The following is a 21,706-nucleotide window of genomic DNA, read 5'->3' as shown; positions in this document are numbered from 1 at the left end:
AAAATTATCTAACGTCCAGTCAGACAACAAGCACTACTTTTTTTACTTCTATTTACCATTCATATCACTCTCTATATCTAGATATCCATACTACAATAGTTAAAATTTTATTTGCACATCTTAAAATCTCATATATCTTTGACACTTTTTTCTTAAATTGTTCCCTAATAGCTCCAAATACTTATGACTTCTTCATCTAAATTCCAATTTCTTAAATCATCAGTTTACTGATCAGATCATGCCACTGATGATAAATATTCAGTTCTGTGCTGGGCATTGCAATGGGTACTGAGAAATAAAAATAAATATACATGATCATTCTATTTGAAGAGCAGCCAGTTATACAGCTTTAGGGCGCTTGTCGAGGCTAGTTTGCAGGACAGTTATTACACGTACCTCATGGTCTCTTCTTGGTTGTAAGCAATTGGGGCACATAGATCCTGTTGTATTTACCTGTGTCTCTGAGCATTCGACTTATTGCCTGACACACAGTACTTAGAAAATGTTTGCTAAATGATCGAATGACAGAATCCGTTATACACTCATGTATCTTGAGTTCTAGCTTGTAACTGTTTCATGATGCCCTAGATGAGTTGGTATCCTTTACTAGGTTCTTCACAGTACTCCTATAATGTTCTATATTCATCTCTGTGACATGGTGTTAAACACAGAAACACAGTTAAACACCGATGAGGAAACAAAGGCCCAGCAAGGTGATGTTACTGGGCTGGCAGGCCAGTTGCTTTTAACTAACAAAGTGAATACTGAAGCCAAGACAGAAAAGAATGGATTCCATCCATTATATCACATTGCTTCTTAACTCAATGAATAGCTTAGTACTTCAATAAACACAAAGGCAGTTTATTAATGTGCTCAAATCCTGTCTATACAGGATTTCAAAGTGCATTCTAAACTTACTTACAACACGATGGTGGTGGTTTAGTCACTAAGTCGTGCCGACTCTTGCAAGCCCGCAGACTATAGCCCACCAGGCTCCCCTGTCCATGGCATTTCCCAGGCAAGAATACTGGAGTGGGTTGTCATTTCCTCCTTTAGGAACCTTCCCGACCCAGAAAGGAAACCCGCATCTCTTGCATCTCCTGCAGTCGCAGGTAGATTTTAACCACTGCGCTATCTGGGAAACAATGAATAGGTCTTATATGATATATAAAGTGCTCCCAAATAATGTTCCAAGTAAAATTCAAAGTATAGACTTAAACAAGTGAATCAAAATATTTAAATTGCCAACATCTAAAAATCTTACCTACTAATATTCTGTTCTTCTTGATGCCAGTTTTTACTTCATCATCAATCAAATCTGTAAGCACCTGGCACATTACATCAATTGATTCAAGGTGCTCTGGGCAGTCATTTGATATTTTAAGTCTGTCAAACCATACATTGGAGATTCCTCCTTTCAAAGGAGTATATGGCCTGTTTAAAACCAAAAAAGAAAAAAAAATTAAGACCTTTTTAATTTCTAAAATATTAGTGCCTTGAATTAATTACAACTTCTTTAATGTTTTAAAAGCTAAAGAATTCATACTAAAGACATTCCCATGTGTGTCTTAAGTCTCCTATACTTACCTTGGTTCTATTAACACTTACTAATGCCAGTTCACCATAGTTTCTCCATCTTTTGAGTTTCATACTCTCCAGAAAGTCCCAATGAAAAAAGGATAATTATATTTGGTATATTGTGTGTGCATGGTATTTTTTTCCACTCAATTTAAATGATTAATCAATCAGCTACTAGTCCTTTAAACTTCTGCCTTGATATACTTTAAAAGTGTAAGGATCAATATTTAAGCATTCATAGCTAAATAAATAATGGCTGTCCATGCAAAAAGTCAGGCCTCAAGAGCAGAAAATATGATTCATCAAAGTGCTTTTAAACGATGGTTAGTTTGTAGCACAGAAGTTTGAAAGCTGAGTTAATAATTTAAAGGTTTCTTGATTACATCCAGGCAGACTGTCTTTAGAATAGGGGTCTTCAGGTTGTTTTTTTAATCAGGAGTTGGAGCTATTTTATTTTTAAATCTTCTCAGGAACCTTGAAATGAAAGAATTTAATGGGATATAAATATTCATTGGAAGTGCTCTTCATACAGATATCCCAACACTGTCTGCAACACTCAATTTAGGTCTCAAATTGAGTGCTTTGTTGGACTTAACAAAACATTCTATGTGATAAGATTCCCTGAGCTGGGTGTCTTGTTGAATAAGATTGATCCTATAAGATGCTTTACATTAAAATATCAGGTAGGCTGGCTACAGTATTAGTGAATCTTGCTTTGGATTCTTTTAAGTATATGTGTGTGTGTGTGTGTGTGTGTGTGTGTGTGTGTGCACATGCATGTGTATCCCAAGGTATTCAAAATACTGTCTTAATCAATTACAAAGGGGTTAAGCAGTCTGGTGACAAGCCCTATGTTGGTAAAGGTGAATGAAGGGAACTGAAACACTCTTTCAGTCTCTTGTAGCAAACACAGAGAGGTTTATGGGGAGATATATATATATGACACACACATGGAGAACCAAAGGTTTCTCAAAGATGAGGAATAGGACAGTTCAACAAAAGATACACATCTTCATTTAGCAAATCTTGCTTTCTATTTATGAGACAGTGAAAGATGGGTTTTATGTTCTAAGTAAGAAGGCCACAGAAAACTCAAATAGTGACAGAAGTATACACTATAATTTGAAAGAAATCTAAAGCAATGCTGACCACAGATGCAGGGTTTCTTCTAGATCAACACTTTTATTGCTTTCAGTTCAGTTCAGTTCAGTTGCTCAGTCGTGTCCGACTCTTTGCGACCCCATGAATTGCAGCACGTCAGGCCCCCTGTCCATCACTAACTCCCGGAGTCCACCCAAATTCATGTCCATTGAGTCGGTGATGCCATCCAGCCATCTCATCCTTGGTCATCCCCTTCTCCTCCTGCCCCCAATCCCTCCCAGCATCAGGGACTTTTTCCAATGAGTCAACTCTCCACATCAAGTGGCCGAAGTACTGGAGTTTCAGCTTCAGCATCAGTCCTTCCAGTGAACACCCAGGACTGATCTCCTTTAGGATGGACTGGTTGGATCTCCTTGCAGTGCAAGGGACTCTCAAGAGTCTTCTCCAATACCACAGTTCAAAAGCATCAATTCTTCGGCACTCAGCTTTCTTCACAGTCCAACTCTCACATCCATACATGACTACTGGAAAAACCATAGCCTTGATTAGACAGACCTTTGTTGGCAAAGTAATGTCTCTGCTTTTGCATATGCTATCTAGGTTGGTCATAACTTTCCTTCCAAGGAGTAAGCGTCTTTTAATTTCATGGCTGCAGTCACCATCTGCAGTGATTTTGGAGCCCCCCAAAATAAAGTCTGACACTGTTTCCACTGTTTCCCCATCTACTTCCATGAAGTGATGGGACCAGATGCCATGATCTTCGTTTTCTGAATGTTGAGCTTGAAGCAAATTTTTTCACTCTCCTCTTTCCCTTTCATCAAGAGACTTCTTAATTCCTCTTCACTTTCTGCCATAACGGTTAGCCCCATCTCAAATTAGCTATATATTCTCAACCTCCAGAGTTAGTGAAATAAAAGCATAAAATTTATAGCCAGAACAAAAAAATGGACAGCTGAAAGACAGCAGCTGAGATCTGACTGTGCTTCCTTGCATATTCTTTAGTGAAAAGCCAAGTGGAATCCCTGCAAACCCAAGGAGCTAGAGCTATTCAGTTTTCATTCTGTCATCCATGGTAGCAAAAGAACTCTGCAGTCTACGCAGATCTGACTGTGGGAAACATCAAGTTAACACTATCAAGGTGTGGTGTAGAAGGAAACAGGAGAATTATACAACTGCTGTTCTGTTTTAGTCTTAACTCTTCAAAATAAAAGGATATCCACTTGAGGAACCTAAAAGTCAAGAGAAATATTCTGGAAACTTTTTCAGAGAAAGTGAAAGAAGTCTAGAAACAAGAAAGTTGCTCTGACTCAGATTTAACAAGAACTCATCTGAAGAGATTCTTTCACTTACTAAAATATAACTGTTATAAACTTTACTCTGTAACACACTTTCTAGAATTTGAATGTATATTACCAGTATCTATATGCCAGTACATAAAACCCTAACATCCTCTCCTAGCTTATGCTGTGCTGTGCTCAATCGCTTAAGTGCTGTCCAGCTCTTTGCAGCCCCGTGGATTATAGCCCACCAGGCTCTTCTGTCCATGGGATTTTTCAGGCAAGAATACAGGAGTGGGTTGCCATTTCCTTTCCAGGTATCAAACCCGCACCTCCTGTGCCTCCGGCATGTCCAGCTCTTTGCAGCCCCATGGACTATAGCCCACCAGGCTCTTCTGTCCAGGGGATTTTTCAGGCAAGAATACAGGAGTGGGTTGCCATTTCCTTTCCAGGGATCAAACCCACACCTCCTATGTCTCCGGCATTGCGGGTGGATTCTTCACCCACTGAGCCATGGAGGCCTAATTTATGCACACATGTGAAATGCTGCAAATACGGAATACTTTGTCTGCATGTGTACTTCTTCAATGTTGACTGTCCTACTCTTTTTGGTTGTTTTTGCTTCTCTCTCCATTCCTCTTCTCCTCTCCTACCCCCTCACATATCTTGCCCTTCACACTAGGTAAACGACGTCAACCTTCTTGAATATATCCTTCAGTGTTTTTCCTACACATATATTAAAAGATGTTTCTTTACATTATATTTGTTTTTAACAGCACTATATGCTTTTCAAAAATGAAATAAGCCTATCTGGTTTTCTTATGTGCATTACACTTTTCTCCTTTAACAATACCTCATGGAAACCCTTTCATGTGATGTAGTTCTTACCCATTTTTTTAAATAGCTATATAGTATCTTGTAATTAAGATGCTCCATAATTTAATCGGCCATTTGCTTACAAATGGGCATTTATTTGGTACCTAAGTTTTAGCCACTAAGGACAGTTCTGCATTAAACATATTTGCATACATGTTTTTACATACTTAGACTTTTATTCTATGGAACAGAGTTTGTGGAACAGGCCTACTGGACTGAAAGGTATAATCTGATAATTTTATCTTAATAGAGGTTTCAGAGTTGCTTCCATGAAGGCTATAAAAATTCACCTTTCTACAAGAAAAGTCAGAGAACATCTTTTGGCCCCACAGCTTTAATTACGATAGTAACATACTTTAAAACATTACCACTGAAAGGCAGTAACTACAGCTTTAAAATCAACTTTACTGAGATATAATTTACATATATAAATGTACAGCTTTTAGATACACAGTTCAAAGACTTCTGACAAAGTATTTCCATAGTGATAGAGAATATTTTCTTTACTTTAGAAAATTCCATCCTGTCCACTTGCAAGCAAACCCCATTCACTTCCAATACAGCCACTATAGATTAATGCTGCCTTTTCACAACTCTACGTGAAGGAATTACTTATTCGTATCATTGGCTATTTCTTCCTATTGGAATTTTGATTTTTTCTCACTAGTTTCAAAGTGTTTCTGTATACTATTCATCTAAATATTGTTCATTTGTAGTCCAAGTATTTTTTCCAAATAGATTTCTGCATATTGACATATGTATATAAAGTGTCTTTTTTTTAAGCCAAATCAAAGACTTTACAGTTGATGTACTCTGAGAGGTATAATTTTAAATTAAACTAAATTAGTTTAAATAAATTTGGGGGTATTCTGATTTATTTGCCATTCAGACATTATTACAGGTAGAATCCAAGATTATCTTCTAAGATTTTTGCTTTCATTTTTACATCTAAGTTTTGAATTTCTCTGGAATTTATTTCCTGCATGATGTGACCTAAGGGTTGAAACTCATTTTCTCCCCTATGTGCCAATTGTGCCTGCACTGCTATAAAAACAAAACACCTTTTCTCATAAAGTGAAGTTCACCTTTACAAGAATTTACCTCTGCCGCATTACAGTTCTGAAGAACCTAGTATCTCTCGCCGTAGGTCCTATAAGAGAACTAAACCGTAATGCCTAATACATTTACTACATATAATGAATGGACTTCTCTCCAAAGCATCTAGAATGCTACTAGTTCTATCCTTGGCAAAAACTGAGAAAATGACTGTTTTGTGACTCACTGGAAGAATTCTGGTTGAGAAAGGCTCTATTTTGTTCTACTGATTTATTGGTCTACTCCTGTGTTAGGATCACACTGACTACATCACAATGGTTTTAGAGTAAATTCTGAGGTTGAGTCAGGTGGTCCCCTCTCCCTACCATCACCACCACATGTCTCTCAAGACTTGTCCTGCCTATTCTTAGGTATCTAATCTTCTTTACCTAAGAAATAGTAATCCAATATTCAGTAAATTTTAAAATAATTTCAAATAATCCCCTTTAAAAGTCCTTTGTGGGATTTTAACTAATAATGCATTATTGCCTGGGAATTAACATTTTATGACATGAATCTGGGAGGAATGAAGATTTTTACAGACTGCACTCTTTCCAGGATCTGCCACATTCTGGGCCTTACCTAAGGCTTCTCCTGCATTATCCCCTGGGCTCTCAGTGGGTGAGATAAAATCCTGCCTTAGCTCTGTATGGGGACTCCTTCAGAGCCTAAATTCTCCCTCATTCCTGTAGGCCTTCTGACTTCAGAAGCTGCTTGGCTCAAGACAGGGAGATAAATTGGAATCAGAAGGGGAGAAAACATTCCATCCACCCCTCCTCCCAGAACCCTCTCTCAGGATTAACTTTCTTAACAGGACTCAGAAAATGAAAGCAGGTGCTTTCCATATAGCATTAATGCCACTGTTAAGACAAAATTAAATCCCAAACCGATGAAATTGCCACTAAAACCACAACGATCTTCTGAATGAAAGCAACACACAACACTCAGGCTAAAGCCTGAATTAGACTGGTACTCTTGTGACTTATTTCTACTTCCCTTTTCATTTTACTCTATTTCTCTTAAGTGTTTACTTGTCTGTCTAAGCACTTAAAAAAGGATGATATCATAGGCTAAAATATGAATCATTCTGGGAACTCAGCCATTAATAGAAAAAAATGACACTTACTTAACTTTTTGTCTTTGACAGTGCCTTATTTAATTAGAGATAGATGCTCCACAGAATGTAAGTTTTACCAATTTAGCAGCTTTTTGTTCTCTCAGTTCTCTAACAAAACTAATTCTGTCCAAAGGAAGATAATAGGGAAAATGTGATGAGACAAAGAATAATTTAGATCTTTTTGTTAAGAAAACAATCAAGAATGCATAATTCTCCTAAGATGGTAGAATAGCCTTTCAGTAAAGCATGAAAGTAAAATTGCTTTTTAAAGCAGCTAAACAAACTGGCACATATGTTATACTCATTCGCCTTCTTCCTCAAATAAATCATTTCATTAGCTGGCATCAGACAGCTCAGACATTATTACCATAAATAAGTATATTTGGCAAAGAACGTCTGGGTGGCTTCTCAATCAATCGATCAATCAAACCATTACACACTGGTAAAATATTAAGCAGGAATAAATGTTCAAGGTCTACGAAAAGAAAAGACGTTGCCATTCAGCTTGTCACCAAGTTTTGTTCCCTGAAAGTCATAAAATCAAAAGGTCATTCACAACCTTTCAGACGCTGTCACTAGGTTCCAGGCTTCCTCTCTGTCCTCATTTCACTGTTCCTCCCCCAGGATTCCCTAGGTTCCAGTCACACCTCCCTCGGTTTTCTTCAGAACCGCTTCACTACTGATCCAAGGACTTAGCACCTGACATTTCCTCTCGCTGGAATGCCCCTTTCCACAGTGATTACCCCCAGTGCCAAGAACAAGTATTTGCTGAATGATGCATGTCAATAAGCATTTGTGATTTGGGAATAATTTTTGTCAGTTAGAAATAATAAGGATACCTAAGCAGAGACATTACTTTGCCAACAAAGGTCCATCTAGTCAAGGCTATGGTTTTTCCAGTAGTCATGTACGGATGTGAGAGTTGGACTGTGAAGAAAGCTGAGTGCCGAAGAATTAACGCTTTTGAACTGTGGTGTTGGAGAAGACTCTTGAGAGTCCCTTGCACTACAAGGAGATCCAACCAGTCCATCTTAAAGGAGATCAGCCCTGGGATTTCTTTGGAGGGAATGATGCTAAAGCTGAAGCTCCAGTACTTTGGCCACCTCATGCGAAGAGTTGACTCACTGGAAAAGACTCTGATGCTGGGAAGGATTGGGGGCAGGAGGAGAAGGGGACGACAGAGGATGAGATGGCTGGATGGCATCACTGACCCGATGGACGTGAGTTTGAGTGAACTCTGGAAGTTGGTGATGGACAGGGAGGCCTGGCGAGCTGCAATTCATGGGGTCGCAAAGAGTCAGACATGACTGAGAGACTGAACTGAACTGAAAATTATTTAGCTTTGCTCTGAATATCTTTTGACTTTAATTCTTGTAGAAATCCATTCTGTGATTTCTAGAAAAAGGTCAAAGTTTTCTTTTGTTGATTTTTTAAAAGGATGTATTTCTAAGGAATAACATACTTAGAACATGTGTCTAACTCTTATGATCCCATGGACTGTAGCCTGCCAGGCTCCTCTGTCCATGGGATTCTCCAGGCAAGAATACTAGAATGGGTTCCCATTTCCTTCTCCAGGGGATCCTCCCAACCCAGGAATGGAACCCAGGTCTCCTGCATTGAAGGAAGATTCTTTATCAACTGAGCTATAAGGGAAGCCCAATAACATACTAATAGATACTTAATACTTAAAATACTTACAAAGAAGTAAACTACTTCTTCAAAATAGCATTCTTTTAGGACAGTTCCTTGCCAGTGAAGTGTACTTGCAATATAGATCCACTGTTATCAGGAGACAGATCTCCTAATATCAAGTTTCAGGTATGAATCCTAAATGATGGAGTAAAGATGAACCTATTACTACTAAACCTAAACCAAAAGCGCCTAACCTTGTTTCAGAATATAAGTTTACTGAAAAATATAAACATGCACTTCACGTGGAAAAATAGTAGAGGCACTACCGATAAACACTAAGAAACTATATCATATAAATTATTAATAGCTTATTAAAAATTATTATTTTTAAAATGGAAATTCTACTAGTAAACTCAAACCAACAGAACCTCTCATTACAAATACAGCTAAAGTATGTCACAGAAATAAAAATCTTTATTGAGCACTTCAATTAAATATAGTCTAAATTAACATAATAAAACAATGAAGCATTATTTTCCATTTAAATCAACACAGCAGCTAAATGCTGACTTTTACTGAATATGCTCTAACTCAGCTGATTAAAAACATCTATTAAATAGGGCTGAGAAAAGGAATACCTTATAGCCAAAGTGGCAATTCACAGTTTAATCGAAACATACTGATTTGCTGTAATAGGCCACAACTGGGTATAAGCAAAATAGACTACTGTTCTCTTAAGTTCTTTAAAGCATGTATGACTGTTAGAAGCAAAAATTATAACCTTGTTTGATAGAGTTTTCAATGAATGTTGATAAAACACATACAATAAGCAGCATGTATAACATTAAGGAGGGGAAGATAAAGGAATCTATATGGTTATAAGGCTTCTACATTTTGTATAAAGTGGTAAAAAACTAACTCAAAGTAGGTAAAAGATGTGATATACATGCTATAGTCTTTAGAACAATCAGAGAAAAAAAAACATTGAATAATAATAAAGTATTAATTTTCTTAAATCCAAAAAAAGATGGAAAAGGGAAAAAGAGAAATAAAAAATAAATTTAAATGCAAACATAGCAATAGTTACAATAAACACAAATGGTCTAAATAAGTCACTTAAAAGACAGAAACTGCTAGACTGATTAAGAAAAAAACAAAGCCCAAATTATGTTATATATAAGAAATACATCTTAAAGATAATGGCATAGATGTTAAAAGTAAAAAAATTTAAAAAAGATATGCTATACAAACAGTAAACATAGAAAAGCTGATAAATCCTATATAATTACTAAGTACAGTTCAAGGAATTACCAGAGATTGAAAAATGAGCATTTTATAAGACAAAAGTAGCTTTTAATGAGGAAGACAGCAAACCTGCCTGGGAATGTACCTCATACAGCTTAAAAACCATGAGAGGAAACCTGGCAGAACTAAAGGGAGAGAGAGAACAATTAAAGTCACAGTTGGAGGTAACAACACCCATTCTGTGGTAACTAATAAAATGACTTGGAATCACTAAGAAAACATAACAATTTAAAATAAAAATTCAGTATAATCACCTTGAACTACTGACACCTGCAGGACTCTATACACAGTAAGAGTCACCAAGAGACCACACGCACAGCCGTGATACAAGCCAGTGAGGAGCAAAAGAATCGAACTGTACAGAACTCTGGCAGCAACAGAAACGACATCAGGGATCAACAGCAATAAAACACCCAGAAAGACCCCAACAACTGGGCCACTGACAACATATTTCTAAATAATCTATGGGTTAAAGAAGCTTATAGAACTGTTGTTTTCCATATCTGCCCAGAAAAGTATCTTTCATCCCACATGCTCTTCTTAGAATGTGACTCAGATACTCCCGTCAAGAGGTAGAGGCAATGTCTCTCTCCTTGACTCTGAGTGGTCCTCTGACTAGAGAGGAAACAGCACTATGCAACTTCTAGGACTAGGTCTTAAAAGGCAATACAGCTTCCTTCTGGCTCTCCTTAGTGTATCTGCTCTTGGACATCAGCTTCCATGCTGCCAGGATGTCCAAGACATCAGACAGTAAAAACTCATGTAGTTGTTATGGTAACAAGACCAAAAGATCAAAGGAAGATCCCAGCTGTTATCGAGTATTAAGTGCCAGATACAAGTGAATCTTCAGACGATTCTAGTTATGCCCAGACTTCAAGTTTTCCCAGCAGAGGCCCCAGTTATCACAGAACAGAATCAAGACATTAGCACTGTGTCTTTTCTGAATTTCTAACCCACGGATGGATGACCACACTAAAACTGTTGTTTGGAGTGCTTTAAGATTCCCCTGGAGGAGGGCATGGCAACCGACTCCAGTATTATTTCAGAGAAGGAAATGGCACCCCACTCTAGTATTCTTGCCTAGAGACTTCCATGGACAGAGGAACCTGATGGGCTACAGACAATGGGGTTGCAAAGAGTCAGACTCTATTGAACAACTAACACTTTTGCTTTCACGGGAGCTTAGAAAAGATTTCAATATATTAAAAATACAAAAGAGAAAATTAGTGGGAATTATCTAAGACAGTGATTAGTGAGAAATTTAGAGCTTTAATGGAAGGAAGTAACAAATGTAAAAGCAAATATAAATAACAGAAAAAGAGCACAAAATAACCAAGCCAAAACTGTCCCTATGAAAAGATTAACAAAATTAATAACCCTTCAACAAGATAAAGCAAGAAAAAAAGATATAAATTATTGATATTGGTCATGAAATAAAAAATATCAGCACAAATTCTAAAGGCATTAAAAAAGAATATCATGAACAACTTTATATCAATAAATCTGGTAAATTAGATAAAAGATACAAACTATGAGAAACACAAATGATCAAAACTGATACAGAAAGAAACAGAAAATCTGAATATTCTCATTATATGAAAGAAACTGAATTTATTATCAAAACCTTCACAGAAGAAAACTTCAGGTCCAAATAATTTCACTAGTGAATTTTACTAAACACTGAAAGAAAAAAAAAAACAAAACAAACTCGGAAAACGGGAAGGTAACATTTCCTAACACATTTTAAGAGATGTAGGGAATTCCCTGGCTGTCCAGCAGCTGGGACTCAGTGCTTTCACTGTTGAGGGCCTGGGTTCAATCTCTGGTTGGGAAACTTAAGATCCTGCAAGTTACATAGCGTGGCCAAAAAAATAAATAAAATAAAAAGAGACAGTATAATCTAGATGACAAAACTTTATAAGAGAAAACTACAGATCAATATCCCTCATGAACGCAGATTAAAATTTCTCAACAAAATCCTAGCAAATCAAATTCGGCTATACATAAAACAAATAATACATTATGACCAAGAGGGGTTTAAGCTAGGAATGAAAGGGTGGTTTAACATTTGAATGTCTACCAATGTAACAAAATGAAAGATAAAAACCATGATTATCTCAAAAAATACAGTAAAGTGATTTCACCAATTCAGAAAAAAAACAACTCAGCTAATTAGGCAAAGAAATAAATTTCCTTAATAAAAGGTGCACAGAAAAAAACCTGTAACAACATCCTACTTAACAGTGAAATACTGAATTCTTCCCTTCTAAGATTATACAAGAAAACATTCCTTGATTCTATTAAACACTTTATCAGATGTTTAAATAAGCACAATAAAGCAAGACAATAAAGTAAAAGGAAGATTGGGAAGGAAAAAGGAACACTGCCTTTATTTACAGACAGTGTTATCATTTACACAAAAAACATAGAGAATCTACTAGATAACTACTAGAAATAAGTGAATTTAGGAGGACAGCAAGATATAAGAGTAAGATCCAAAAATGTGTTTCTTATGTAGAGTACACAGAACTGTATTCAATATCATGTGATAAACCATAATGGAAAAAATTATAGAAAAAGAATGTATTTATGTATATAACTGAGTCACCATGCTGTGCAGCAGAGACTGTTAGAACACTGTAAATCAACTATACTTTAATAAAAGAAAATTTAAAAGGTGTTTCTATGTACTTGTAACAATCAAATTAGAAGTCTAAACTTTTTAAAAATTCTATTTACGATACAATGAAAAAACATGAAATATTTGTGACTAAACTTAGCAAAAGATCTCTCTACGGAAAATTCTATAGCACTGCTGAAAGAAATGAACAAAGATCTAAAATGGTGACATACTACATTAATTTCCTGTAAATAAACCTCCTATGGATTACATGCAATTCTAATAAAAATCCGAAAAGGTGTTCTGTAAAACTGGTAAGTGGATTCTAAAATTTACATATAAATGCAAAGAACCTAGAATGAAAGAATGCTGAAAATGAACTTATATCACTTGATTTCAACATTTGCTATAAAGCTGTATTAATCAAAACAGTTTTGTATTGGCATAAAACTAGATAAACAGACCAGTGAAACAGAACATTCTAGATAAGAAGTCATTAAAATATGTTCACAAAACGTTACACAAAAGAGCTTATAGCAATGATAATCATTGTTTTTAAAAGCTGGAAATAATCCAAATGTCTATCAACAGTAGAATGAATAAATAAATGTATGGAATATTCACACATCTACTCAAAAATTTTTAAATGAACTACTGATAGGCACATAAAAACTATGTTGAGTGAAAGAAGACAGACACAGAAGGTTAAATTATTCCATTTAGTTGAAATTCAACAACTGGGAAAACTATCCTACAGTGATGGAAATCAGAACAATGGTAACCTATGCGTGCTAGGAATGGACTGGAAGGAGGCACAAGAAAACTTTCTGGGGTGATGGAAACGTTCTTGTAATTGAAGCAATTAAACAAGAGCATATACTCATAAAAACTGATCGACCTGTATGCTTAAGGCATTTGCATTTCACTGTAAATTTTACTTGTAAAAAACATACTAGGACTTCTGGTCATAAGATGTCATTACGAGAGTGAAAACGCAAACCAGACAGGCACAAGATGTTTGAATCTGTGTTTTTAAAAATTAAAAGCTTTAATAAATTAATAAGTAAAAGACAAATAAAAACTGGGCAAACGATATGAGTGGATGTTTCTTTGGAGGACATACAAATGCTCCATAAATGTAAGAAATAATACTCAGTACCATTAGCATTAGAGAGCTACAAATGAAAAGCAGAAGCTCCTACTACACAGCTACTAGCCTGGCTCAAGCTAAAAAGACTGACAGTGGGAATTGTTTGTGTGGATGTGAGATGAATGGAACTGTCAAGCATTGCTGGTAACAGTGTAAACTGCTCTAACCTCTGTGGAAATATGTTTGGCATTCCGAACCAGAGCCAACACAGCTAAACCTGCTTCAACATTTCATTCTTCCTCATTTCCATAAATATCTAGCTTGGGTGAAGTTACATAACAGGAAGCATCATTTCAAAGGTGGGAGCCTAGATCCATTCTAGGACAAAACTGTGGTGAACAGGTCATTTAACCCTGCATACCAATTAGGTGGCATCAGTGGAAAGATTTACAAAGCCAGATCATATTTTCAGCATATTCTGGTAAGAATAACTTAGTCAACAAAATACTACAGTAGAGAAAAACTTACAGGTTTGCAGGTGATGGAAGGGAAAACAGAAGAGAAAATAAATACTACAAAATTTGGACAATGTCAGAAAGTGTGAAGGAAAATGTCGAAGCATGAAAATTTGCTGCAGTTTTAGAGTTTATTAAAACTTTTATCAAGCACAAATCACATTAAAAAAGAGAGTTAAGAAAGGCATGCGTCTACCACTGCCTCCTGATGCTATTTAAAAGATAGTAAACAAAGGAGATGATACAAGACTTTCTATGGGCAGTGCAAGAAAAGTGTTCCAATAGACGTAAAGCAGCAGCTACTTTGTACTACCAAATGAAGCCATATTATGCTACAAAAGCAAGGTCAATAAATCTGTGCCCAAACTCCCTGCCTAAACAGAGTAGACTGTTTGGAGTATCAGTCAGAGACCTTGAAACAGCAGAGTATGCTATAAACGTCAGATTATTCTAATAACATACAGTCAAACAGCCTTCTAAGGTGTGGAATCCGAACTGAAAACTACACACTTAGTGGCACTGTAGGCTTCCTCAATTTGGGACTTGCTGGTGAAAAGTGGTCCATGAGGTTTTACAGATAGCAAGTCACTGGCCTCATGCTCACTCTAGATTAATCCTATTACTGGACAGGTCCTAGAAGGAATAACTGGAAACTCTTAGGAACTACACTTCTTACGTCATTTACTGCAACAAAACATACTTTAAAAAAAACTCATGTCAGCAGTTAAGTCATCACACAGTGAAAATATCAGTACTGATATACATATCCATAGTTACACACTCCTAGAACAGCATCCTTAATTATATCAAATTCTGTAAAGTCCTTCTAATTGATACTACTTCATAAACATCGTGCCAGTGTGCTAAATTAAAAATGCCTCATATAAAACACTGCATAACCAATCACTGTATGTACAATCTTCTTTTTAGGTTTCCTATCTCAACATAACCACCTTCCCATTCCCCCTAATTTTCAGTTTCTCCCAATACCTGCTCTATATATCTACACTGAATTGACTGCATGCCTTACATTTTCACAAATGTCCTGGATCAGGCTTTCATGATGGCTAGACTATCAGATCTCACTTTTGGCTCTGTACTAGAACTCATACTAGAATGAAGCTTTGAAAATATAAAAAAGTCTTTCTGCTGTGGCCACATCCAAAACTAATTGAGTCAAACCCTGGGGGTAACGAGTAGGTGGAATTGCAGATAAAATATAGGACACCAGTTACATTTTCATTTCAGATAAAGGATTTCAGAATTAAAAAATTGTTCTGGAAAAAGAGGACTTCAATTAAAAATATTATAAATACAGAATTAAGCTGAAAAACCATCCAGCTGCTGTGTGTGTGTGTTATGCCACAGAGTTATACTGAGTAATGATTTAAATGACTGCATACCTGGGAGGAGCTGTTGGATAGATAACCTTTATGTGCTGGAATGTTAAATCTTGGTTTAAAACTTGCTTGATCCACGTTCTCAATCCTTGTCCAGAATCACCTGATGAATCACAAAATCTAGATTAAGTTAAAACATTTTGCCAGTATAGTGTTTTGACAGAACCGTGTATTTAAAAGTAGTCTATAACTTTCAGGTCACATAAGCTGGAACAAGAAATAAAAAACTCTTCCTAAGTAAACTGTACAGAAACCAATTTATCAATGCGGACTAACTGATCAAGCATCAATAGTTAGAAATAATTCTAATTATTTCACTCCTGATTCCACCCATTGATCACTTTAAAGCCCTCTTTAAGCTTAAGTTTTTTAGTTTCCCCATGTGTTTACAGGATATAATAGGAATAAATAAATTTATTTTTCTAAAAAAAAATCCACATCTGATTTTAAACACTGTCATTTCTTATTTTATTCTTAAAAACAGTAAATTCCTAAAGTGCTTATAAAGTTTTGTAATTGGAACAGTCTAAACAATTTTCTTCGTTAAACCAATAAATTTCTTCAAAAGACGTATTCAGCATACTTTTATTTTTGAATTTGAAGAAATGAAAATTTAATTCTGATAACATGTTTACATAGTCTAAAATAATGATCGTACATCCCATGGCTGAAAAGTAACCAAGCTTCATGCAAGAATGGACATACATGTATTTCCATAAAAAATTAAACTATAGGTTCATTTTGCGTAGTCTTAAAGAGAAAAATTTCAGTTAAAAACTCTTAGTTTGTAATCAATCAATTCATTAAGACAGCAATTTAAAAAGTATCTACCAAATACTTATTAATGTTTGAGACACTATGCTTACTGCTAGAGAGGCAGTGACAGGTGATGGGGAGAAAGTTCTTGCGTTCACAGAGTGTATAGTTTATTGTGAGAAACAGACACCAGTCAAATAACCATATACAGAAATGTGAAAGAAAGTGGCTGCAAATGTAACCACTGCCAAAAAAAGACACTTGGTGCTTAAAGTATTTCTTATATTCAGAATTACCCCCAACAAGATTCAGAGATAACTTCACTAGAATATAAGCTCCGCAAGGAAAGGTTCATTTTGTGTTTAGCCCGTGAGTTATTTGTTCATCTGATGCCTAGAACAGGACTGACACAAACTAGGCATCCAGTAGATAGTTGTGGAATGGTTTGAACTGGGATCTATGGGATGGTGAAGAGTCAAGTGCAGAAGGAAAAGCAGCTCAGACAGCATAAGGCAGATGCTGAAACCCTGCACAGGAAGGAGCAGTATGGCTTCGAAGAACTGAAAGGCAGCAATGAGAGGAAGAGCAGTGAGAACATGGAGAAGCCAAGAAGGTAATTTTTTGCAGAAAGGGGGCACACTTCTAAGGATTATTCTGGAATCCTTATTCTGCAAGTTGTGTGGAGAGGCCTGAAGGAGGACAGAGATGTGGAAGGATCAGTCAGGTGGCTGCTGTTCAGATGACAGTTGCTTAGACTATGGAGTAAATAGAAATAGATACCAGACATAATAAGGAGACGAAATTAACATCTCCTGCATTGGCAGGTGGATTTTACCACTGAGTCACCAGGGAAGTTGATGAAATTAACAGAAACTGGAAACAGATTAGTTAGGAGGGGTCAATTGTGACAGGTTTCAAGGGGGATAGCAAAAGTGTTTGGCCAGAGAGGAAACACAGGAAGCAGCAGGACTGTAGACGCCGAGTATGAGGTACCAAGGGTTCAGCAAACTACAGCCAGCTGGAGGACAACATCCAGGTCCCTAAGGGCTGAGAGCTAAGGGTTTTTAAAGAATTTAAAAAAAAAAAAAAAAGAAAGAAAGAAAATGGAGAAAACAGAAGAGAAAAAGAAAAATACGTGAAGGAGAATTTGTGCAATCTACAAAACTTAAAATGGTTACTACCTGACCCACACTATCTGCCGCCAGAATCCTCCTCAGGAATCTTTTCCTGCTCCTGTCACTCTAGGCATCCTAGCCTTTCTGCCATTCCTTGACTGTTCTGGTCTTTCCCTTGTCTGCACTGTCTAACCCAATATTCACATAATTCACACACGTCTAGCAGCTAAAATATCATCTATATGGTGAAATCTGCTCTGATCACCTTATTTAAAACTGTAATCCCATCATACATCTCATTCTCCTAATCCTGGTTTCTTTCTTTCCGAAGAACGTACTATCGTTTCCCATTAATACGTCTTCCAGTAGAATGAAAGGCCCTTGAGAGCAAGGGTTTCTGTTGTTTTGTTCATTGTTGTATGCCCAGAGTCAGGAACAGTGCTTTGCACAGTGACCACATAATAGGGATTTCTTCAGTGAATGAGTTCATGCATGCATGACTATTAGGCAATTGGATAAACAGGTCTAGGGCTCAAAGGAGATCTAAAATGAAGACGCATATTTGTTTCACATGAATGGAGATAAAAATAGAATCTGTGGGCTTGCATGGAATTTAGCCTGGGGAGAAATATGTAGAGGGAATAACAGAAGAGGAGCGAGGACTGAATTTTGAGGAAGTCAACATCAATGGCCAGGGAGAGGAAAATGAACGCGCAAAATAAGCCACAAAGAGCAAACAGCAGCAGAAAGAACCAGGAGGGTTTCAAGAAGAAAGCTGAATGCTGCTGACAGCTCAAATAAAAGGATGACTTGAAAAATGCCCATTATATTCAGCAACACAGAGGTTACTGGGGACTTCAGGAAGAGCCAACTCAGTCAATTCACTAAGACTTACTATATGGGGAGAAAGCAGGTCATATAGGGTTTGGGCCTATGTGAATCTTAGAGCTCAGACATTAAATAAGGTGAAGCATATAACAGCGTGAATTAATCTAACCTGAGAAGTGAATAAAGCTAATTAAGTTATCATGCTTTCATCATCTTAAAAGAACGTATTGGTATTATAGTAACTGAAAATGCTCAAATTAAGTTGGCTATATATAGCACATTTACACATGATGCTCTATGGTTGTCATACCCTATAAGAGAACCTCAAGTTTTTAAGATTAAAAAAAAACCAAAATCTGCCTCTAAACCCTTTTCTACCTTGAAAAGCAAAACTAAATGCTACAAAAGAGCATGGATCCATCTATTCACAAAGGCCAATCCTTAAAAAGCCAGCACCTGATTCTAACAGTAGAGAAATTGTTAAAACTGGTTTGCCACATTTGTATCAATCAGAAGTCAAGCATATACTGTAACACAACCACATATATCATTGTCTAATGTAAAATCATATTCTCAGTAACTTGGAGCACAAAATACATAGGAATTGCATTATACTTGCATAAGCGGCAGGATTCTTTGGATAAACTCTTTGTTGAAAGTACAAAGGGGAAAAAAAAAAACTGCAGGTATAAGTCTGGGTTTCAGATACATACAGTCACAAATTTAAACATGTCAGTAATTTGAACCTGAAAGGAGTAAGGAAAGTAACTTTAAGCACAGTGGCCCAGGCGGAAACAAAGAAAAGTCTCAGAGTTTTTCCTAAAGATATTGTTGAATATTATTTATTAAAAGGGCTGTAGCACTGGGGAATTTCTGGGTGTTTATAAACACCCTTGCAGCCCCACATGGTATTAGTATTAGTCTCTGAGTTATAAGCATTGCTGTCATCTTAGGCCTCTCATCTTCTAAGTATATTTCATCAGCCAAGAATTTCCCTTTAAATATCTTTGGCCTTTTTCTTCTCTATTTCCAAAATGATATACACTAGATTAAAATTTTTTCATTTTACCTCTCCAGAGCACTGATTTTGGACTCAGAGATCTGGGTTCAAATCCCAGTTCTACCACCACTGATAGTAAGAGCCAAGTAACCTTGGGCAAACTATTCAATCTACCAAGACTCATTTTTAAAATGAGAGTATTTCCAGGTTTCCATCCTGTACCTTTGCAATCCCCTCCCCCATCCAATCACTGTCCTCTCTAAGCCTACACAAGTCTTGGCTCAAAGACCATTCCTCTGTCAAACCTAACAAGCTCTTCATCTTCCAAAAGCTTTGATAACGCCTAACCATTTTTTTTCCCCCCTTAAAATTCACTTGGCAGTAAATCATGCCATGTTGGGCTCTCTCCACTGCTGAGTCAAACTAAATGAAATGTTTTTACCTTTCGGTGGGCCCCCTGAGGACACAGGCTGCGTTTCATTTCTTTAAAAAACATTCCCCAAGAACTTACCCCAGGCCGCAATAGGGATGCAAAAATTCAAACAAGAGTTGTTTGAAAGAAAAAGAAGGGAAACGGGGAAGACAGGAGTAACTACAGGTGAGTGTAAGAAACGCTATATAGAATTGAGTACCTTTATGAAAGGCAGGTAGTGGAGGAGAACCTCCCCCTGGGGCTCCGCTTTATTTTGCGGGCTGAATGACAAGAGGGGTAAAGAGAAGGAAGGAAGGGGAAGGAGAAATGGTGGGGGTGGGGGGGGCACTTTAGCCCTGGCACAGTGCCTCACAGAAAGGAGTACTAATCCACTGCGGCTAAAACTCAAATCACTAATAGCCGACTCTGAAAAGTACTAGATAATGTATTTGTCTCTAGGAGAAAACGTATCTAACTTGCTCTGCTTAAACTTGGGGGAAGGGAAGGGGCGGGGGGTGGCAGGTAGGGATGTGTGTGGCCAAGCGTTGCAATGGAGAATGTGAACAGAGGGCTGGCCAAGTGACGGGGCACAAAGGCCAGAAGCGAGGACCTCGGGGCAGCGGCCGCAAGACAAGGAAAAGGAAGATAAGGGGATACGGCTGTGGACAGGTTACCAGCTCCTGCGTCCACATCCGCGGGGGTTAACAAGGGGGCAAGGTCATGTGTGCCTCCACGAGGGCAACACTGGGGGAACCGAAGAGGTGGGCGTTTCCCATGCTGCAGTAACCTGGACGGAAAACTGTAATCCACCTGAGCCATGCAGAAAGATCAGCGAGGCGCTGTGCCTCCCAGCCGGCGAAACCATGCAGCGTCGCAGGTGCGCTGAGCCCGACGGGGCCGCCATGACTGCGGCCTGGACCCAAACTGCGCCGGCCCCGCCCCTACGCCGTCCTGCGGGACCGCGCACGTAGGCGCGCAAGGGGCGCGCCTGGAGACGCGCTTGCGCAGCGGGGTTGCGCAGCGCTGCCTCTGGGTGAAGTCTGAGGCCGCTTAGGCTGTACTGAGGGTTTGGATTTGCTAAGACTGGTGTCATACAGGTGACTCCTTTGGTAAGGCTAATGGATATACTTATTTGCTGTAGGATTTTCCAACTGCAGTCCTAAAACTCAAGGTTGCTTTTTCATTTGGAGACATATAGGTGTCATGATTTAGCACTGGGCCACTTGGGAAGCCCTATGTGAGCATGTGAAATAGGCAGATTCATCAAGGCGAGTAGCGTAGTGGTTACCAAGGGCTCAGGGGAGCAGGGAATGAGAAGATATTGTTTAATGGGTACAGAGTTTTTGTTTGGAATGATGAAAAATTTCTGGAAATAGTGGTGATAGTTATACTACATGTGAATGTATTGTATTTAATGCCACTGAAACATCACTTAAAAATGGTAAATATTTTGTTGTGTAGATTTTATCAGAGTTTTTAAAATAAGAAAAAAAAAAGCATAAAAGCTTTCTATATCAAGGCCTAACAGTAGAGATCTTTTAATACTGATGGCTACAGCCCCAGAAGGGGCTTCCCAGGAGGTGCCAGGGGTAAGGAATCTGCCTGCAATGCAGGAGACTCAAGAGACGTAGGTTCAATCCCTGTGTCGGGAAGATCCCCTGAAGTAGGAAATGGCAACCCACTTCAGTATTCTTGCCTGGGAAATCCCATGGACAGAGGATCCTGGCGGGCTACGGTCCAGGACCCACACAGTCAAACGTGGCTGAGCAGGTTCGTATGCAGCCCCGGCAGGTGGCTCCTGCCTCCTGTAAAATTCAACAAGAAACTGTAGAACTTCTAAGTGCTCTTAAACACTAGCCTTCCATTCATTGTAGACTGTACCATATTTAAGCAATTGCCATTTTTATTTGCTCAAGGTAATTTTGTTACTCCCAGTTGACTAAACTGCTTATCCTCATGGATCAGATGCCAAGATAAACTCTAAGCTAT

At 37.8% G+C, this 21,706-nt stretch overlaps 1 protein-coding gene across 1 annotated transcript in view; it reads right to left on the bottom strand.

Annotated features, from left to right (window-relative positions):
* The window catches only part of LYPLAL1 (lysophospholipase like 1), a 30,803-nt gene extending 10,149 nt beyond the window's left edge, over positions 1–20,654 (bottom strand). Inside the window, exons 1-3 of the mRNA XM_005690576.3 lie at positions 20,528–20,654; positions 15,610–15,709; positions 1,265–1,434 (exon numbers count right to left, since the gene is read on the bottom strand). Of these exons, the coding sequence (XP_005690633.2) occupies positions 1,265–1,434; positions 15,610–15,709; positions 20,528–20,621 (364 nt within the window). The 5' untranslated portion in view covers positions 20,622–20,654. The remainder of the gene's footprint in view (positions 1–1,264; positions 1,435–15,609; positions 15,710–20,527) is intronic.

Source organism: Capra hircus, chromosome 16 (assembly GCF_001704415.2).
Source record: "Capra hircus breed San Clemente chromosome 16, ASM170441v1, whole genome shotgun sequence".
Lineage (NCBI taxonomy): Eukaryota > Metazoa > Chordata > Mammalia > Artiodactyla > Bovidae > Capra > Capra hircus.
The sequence above is the reverse complement of the archived record's forward strand: the minus strand, read 5'-3'. Positions and strand labels throughout refer to the sequence as shown.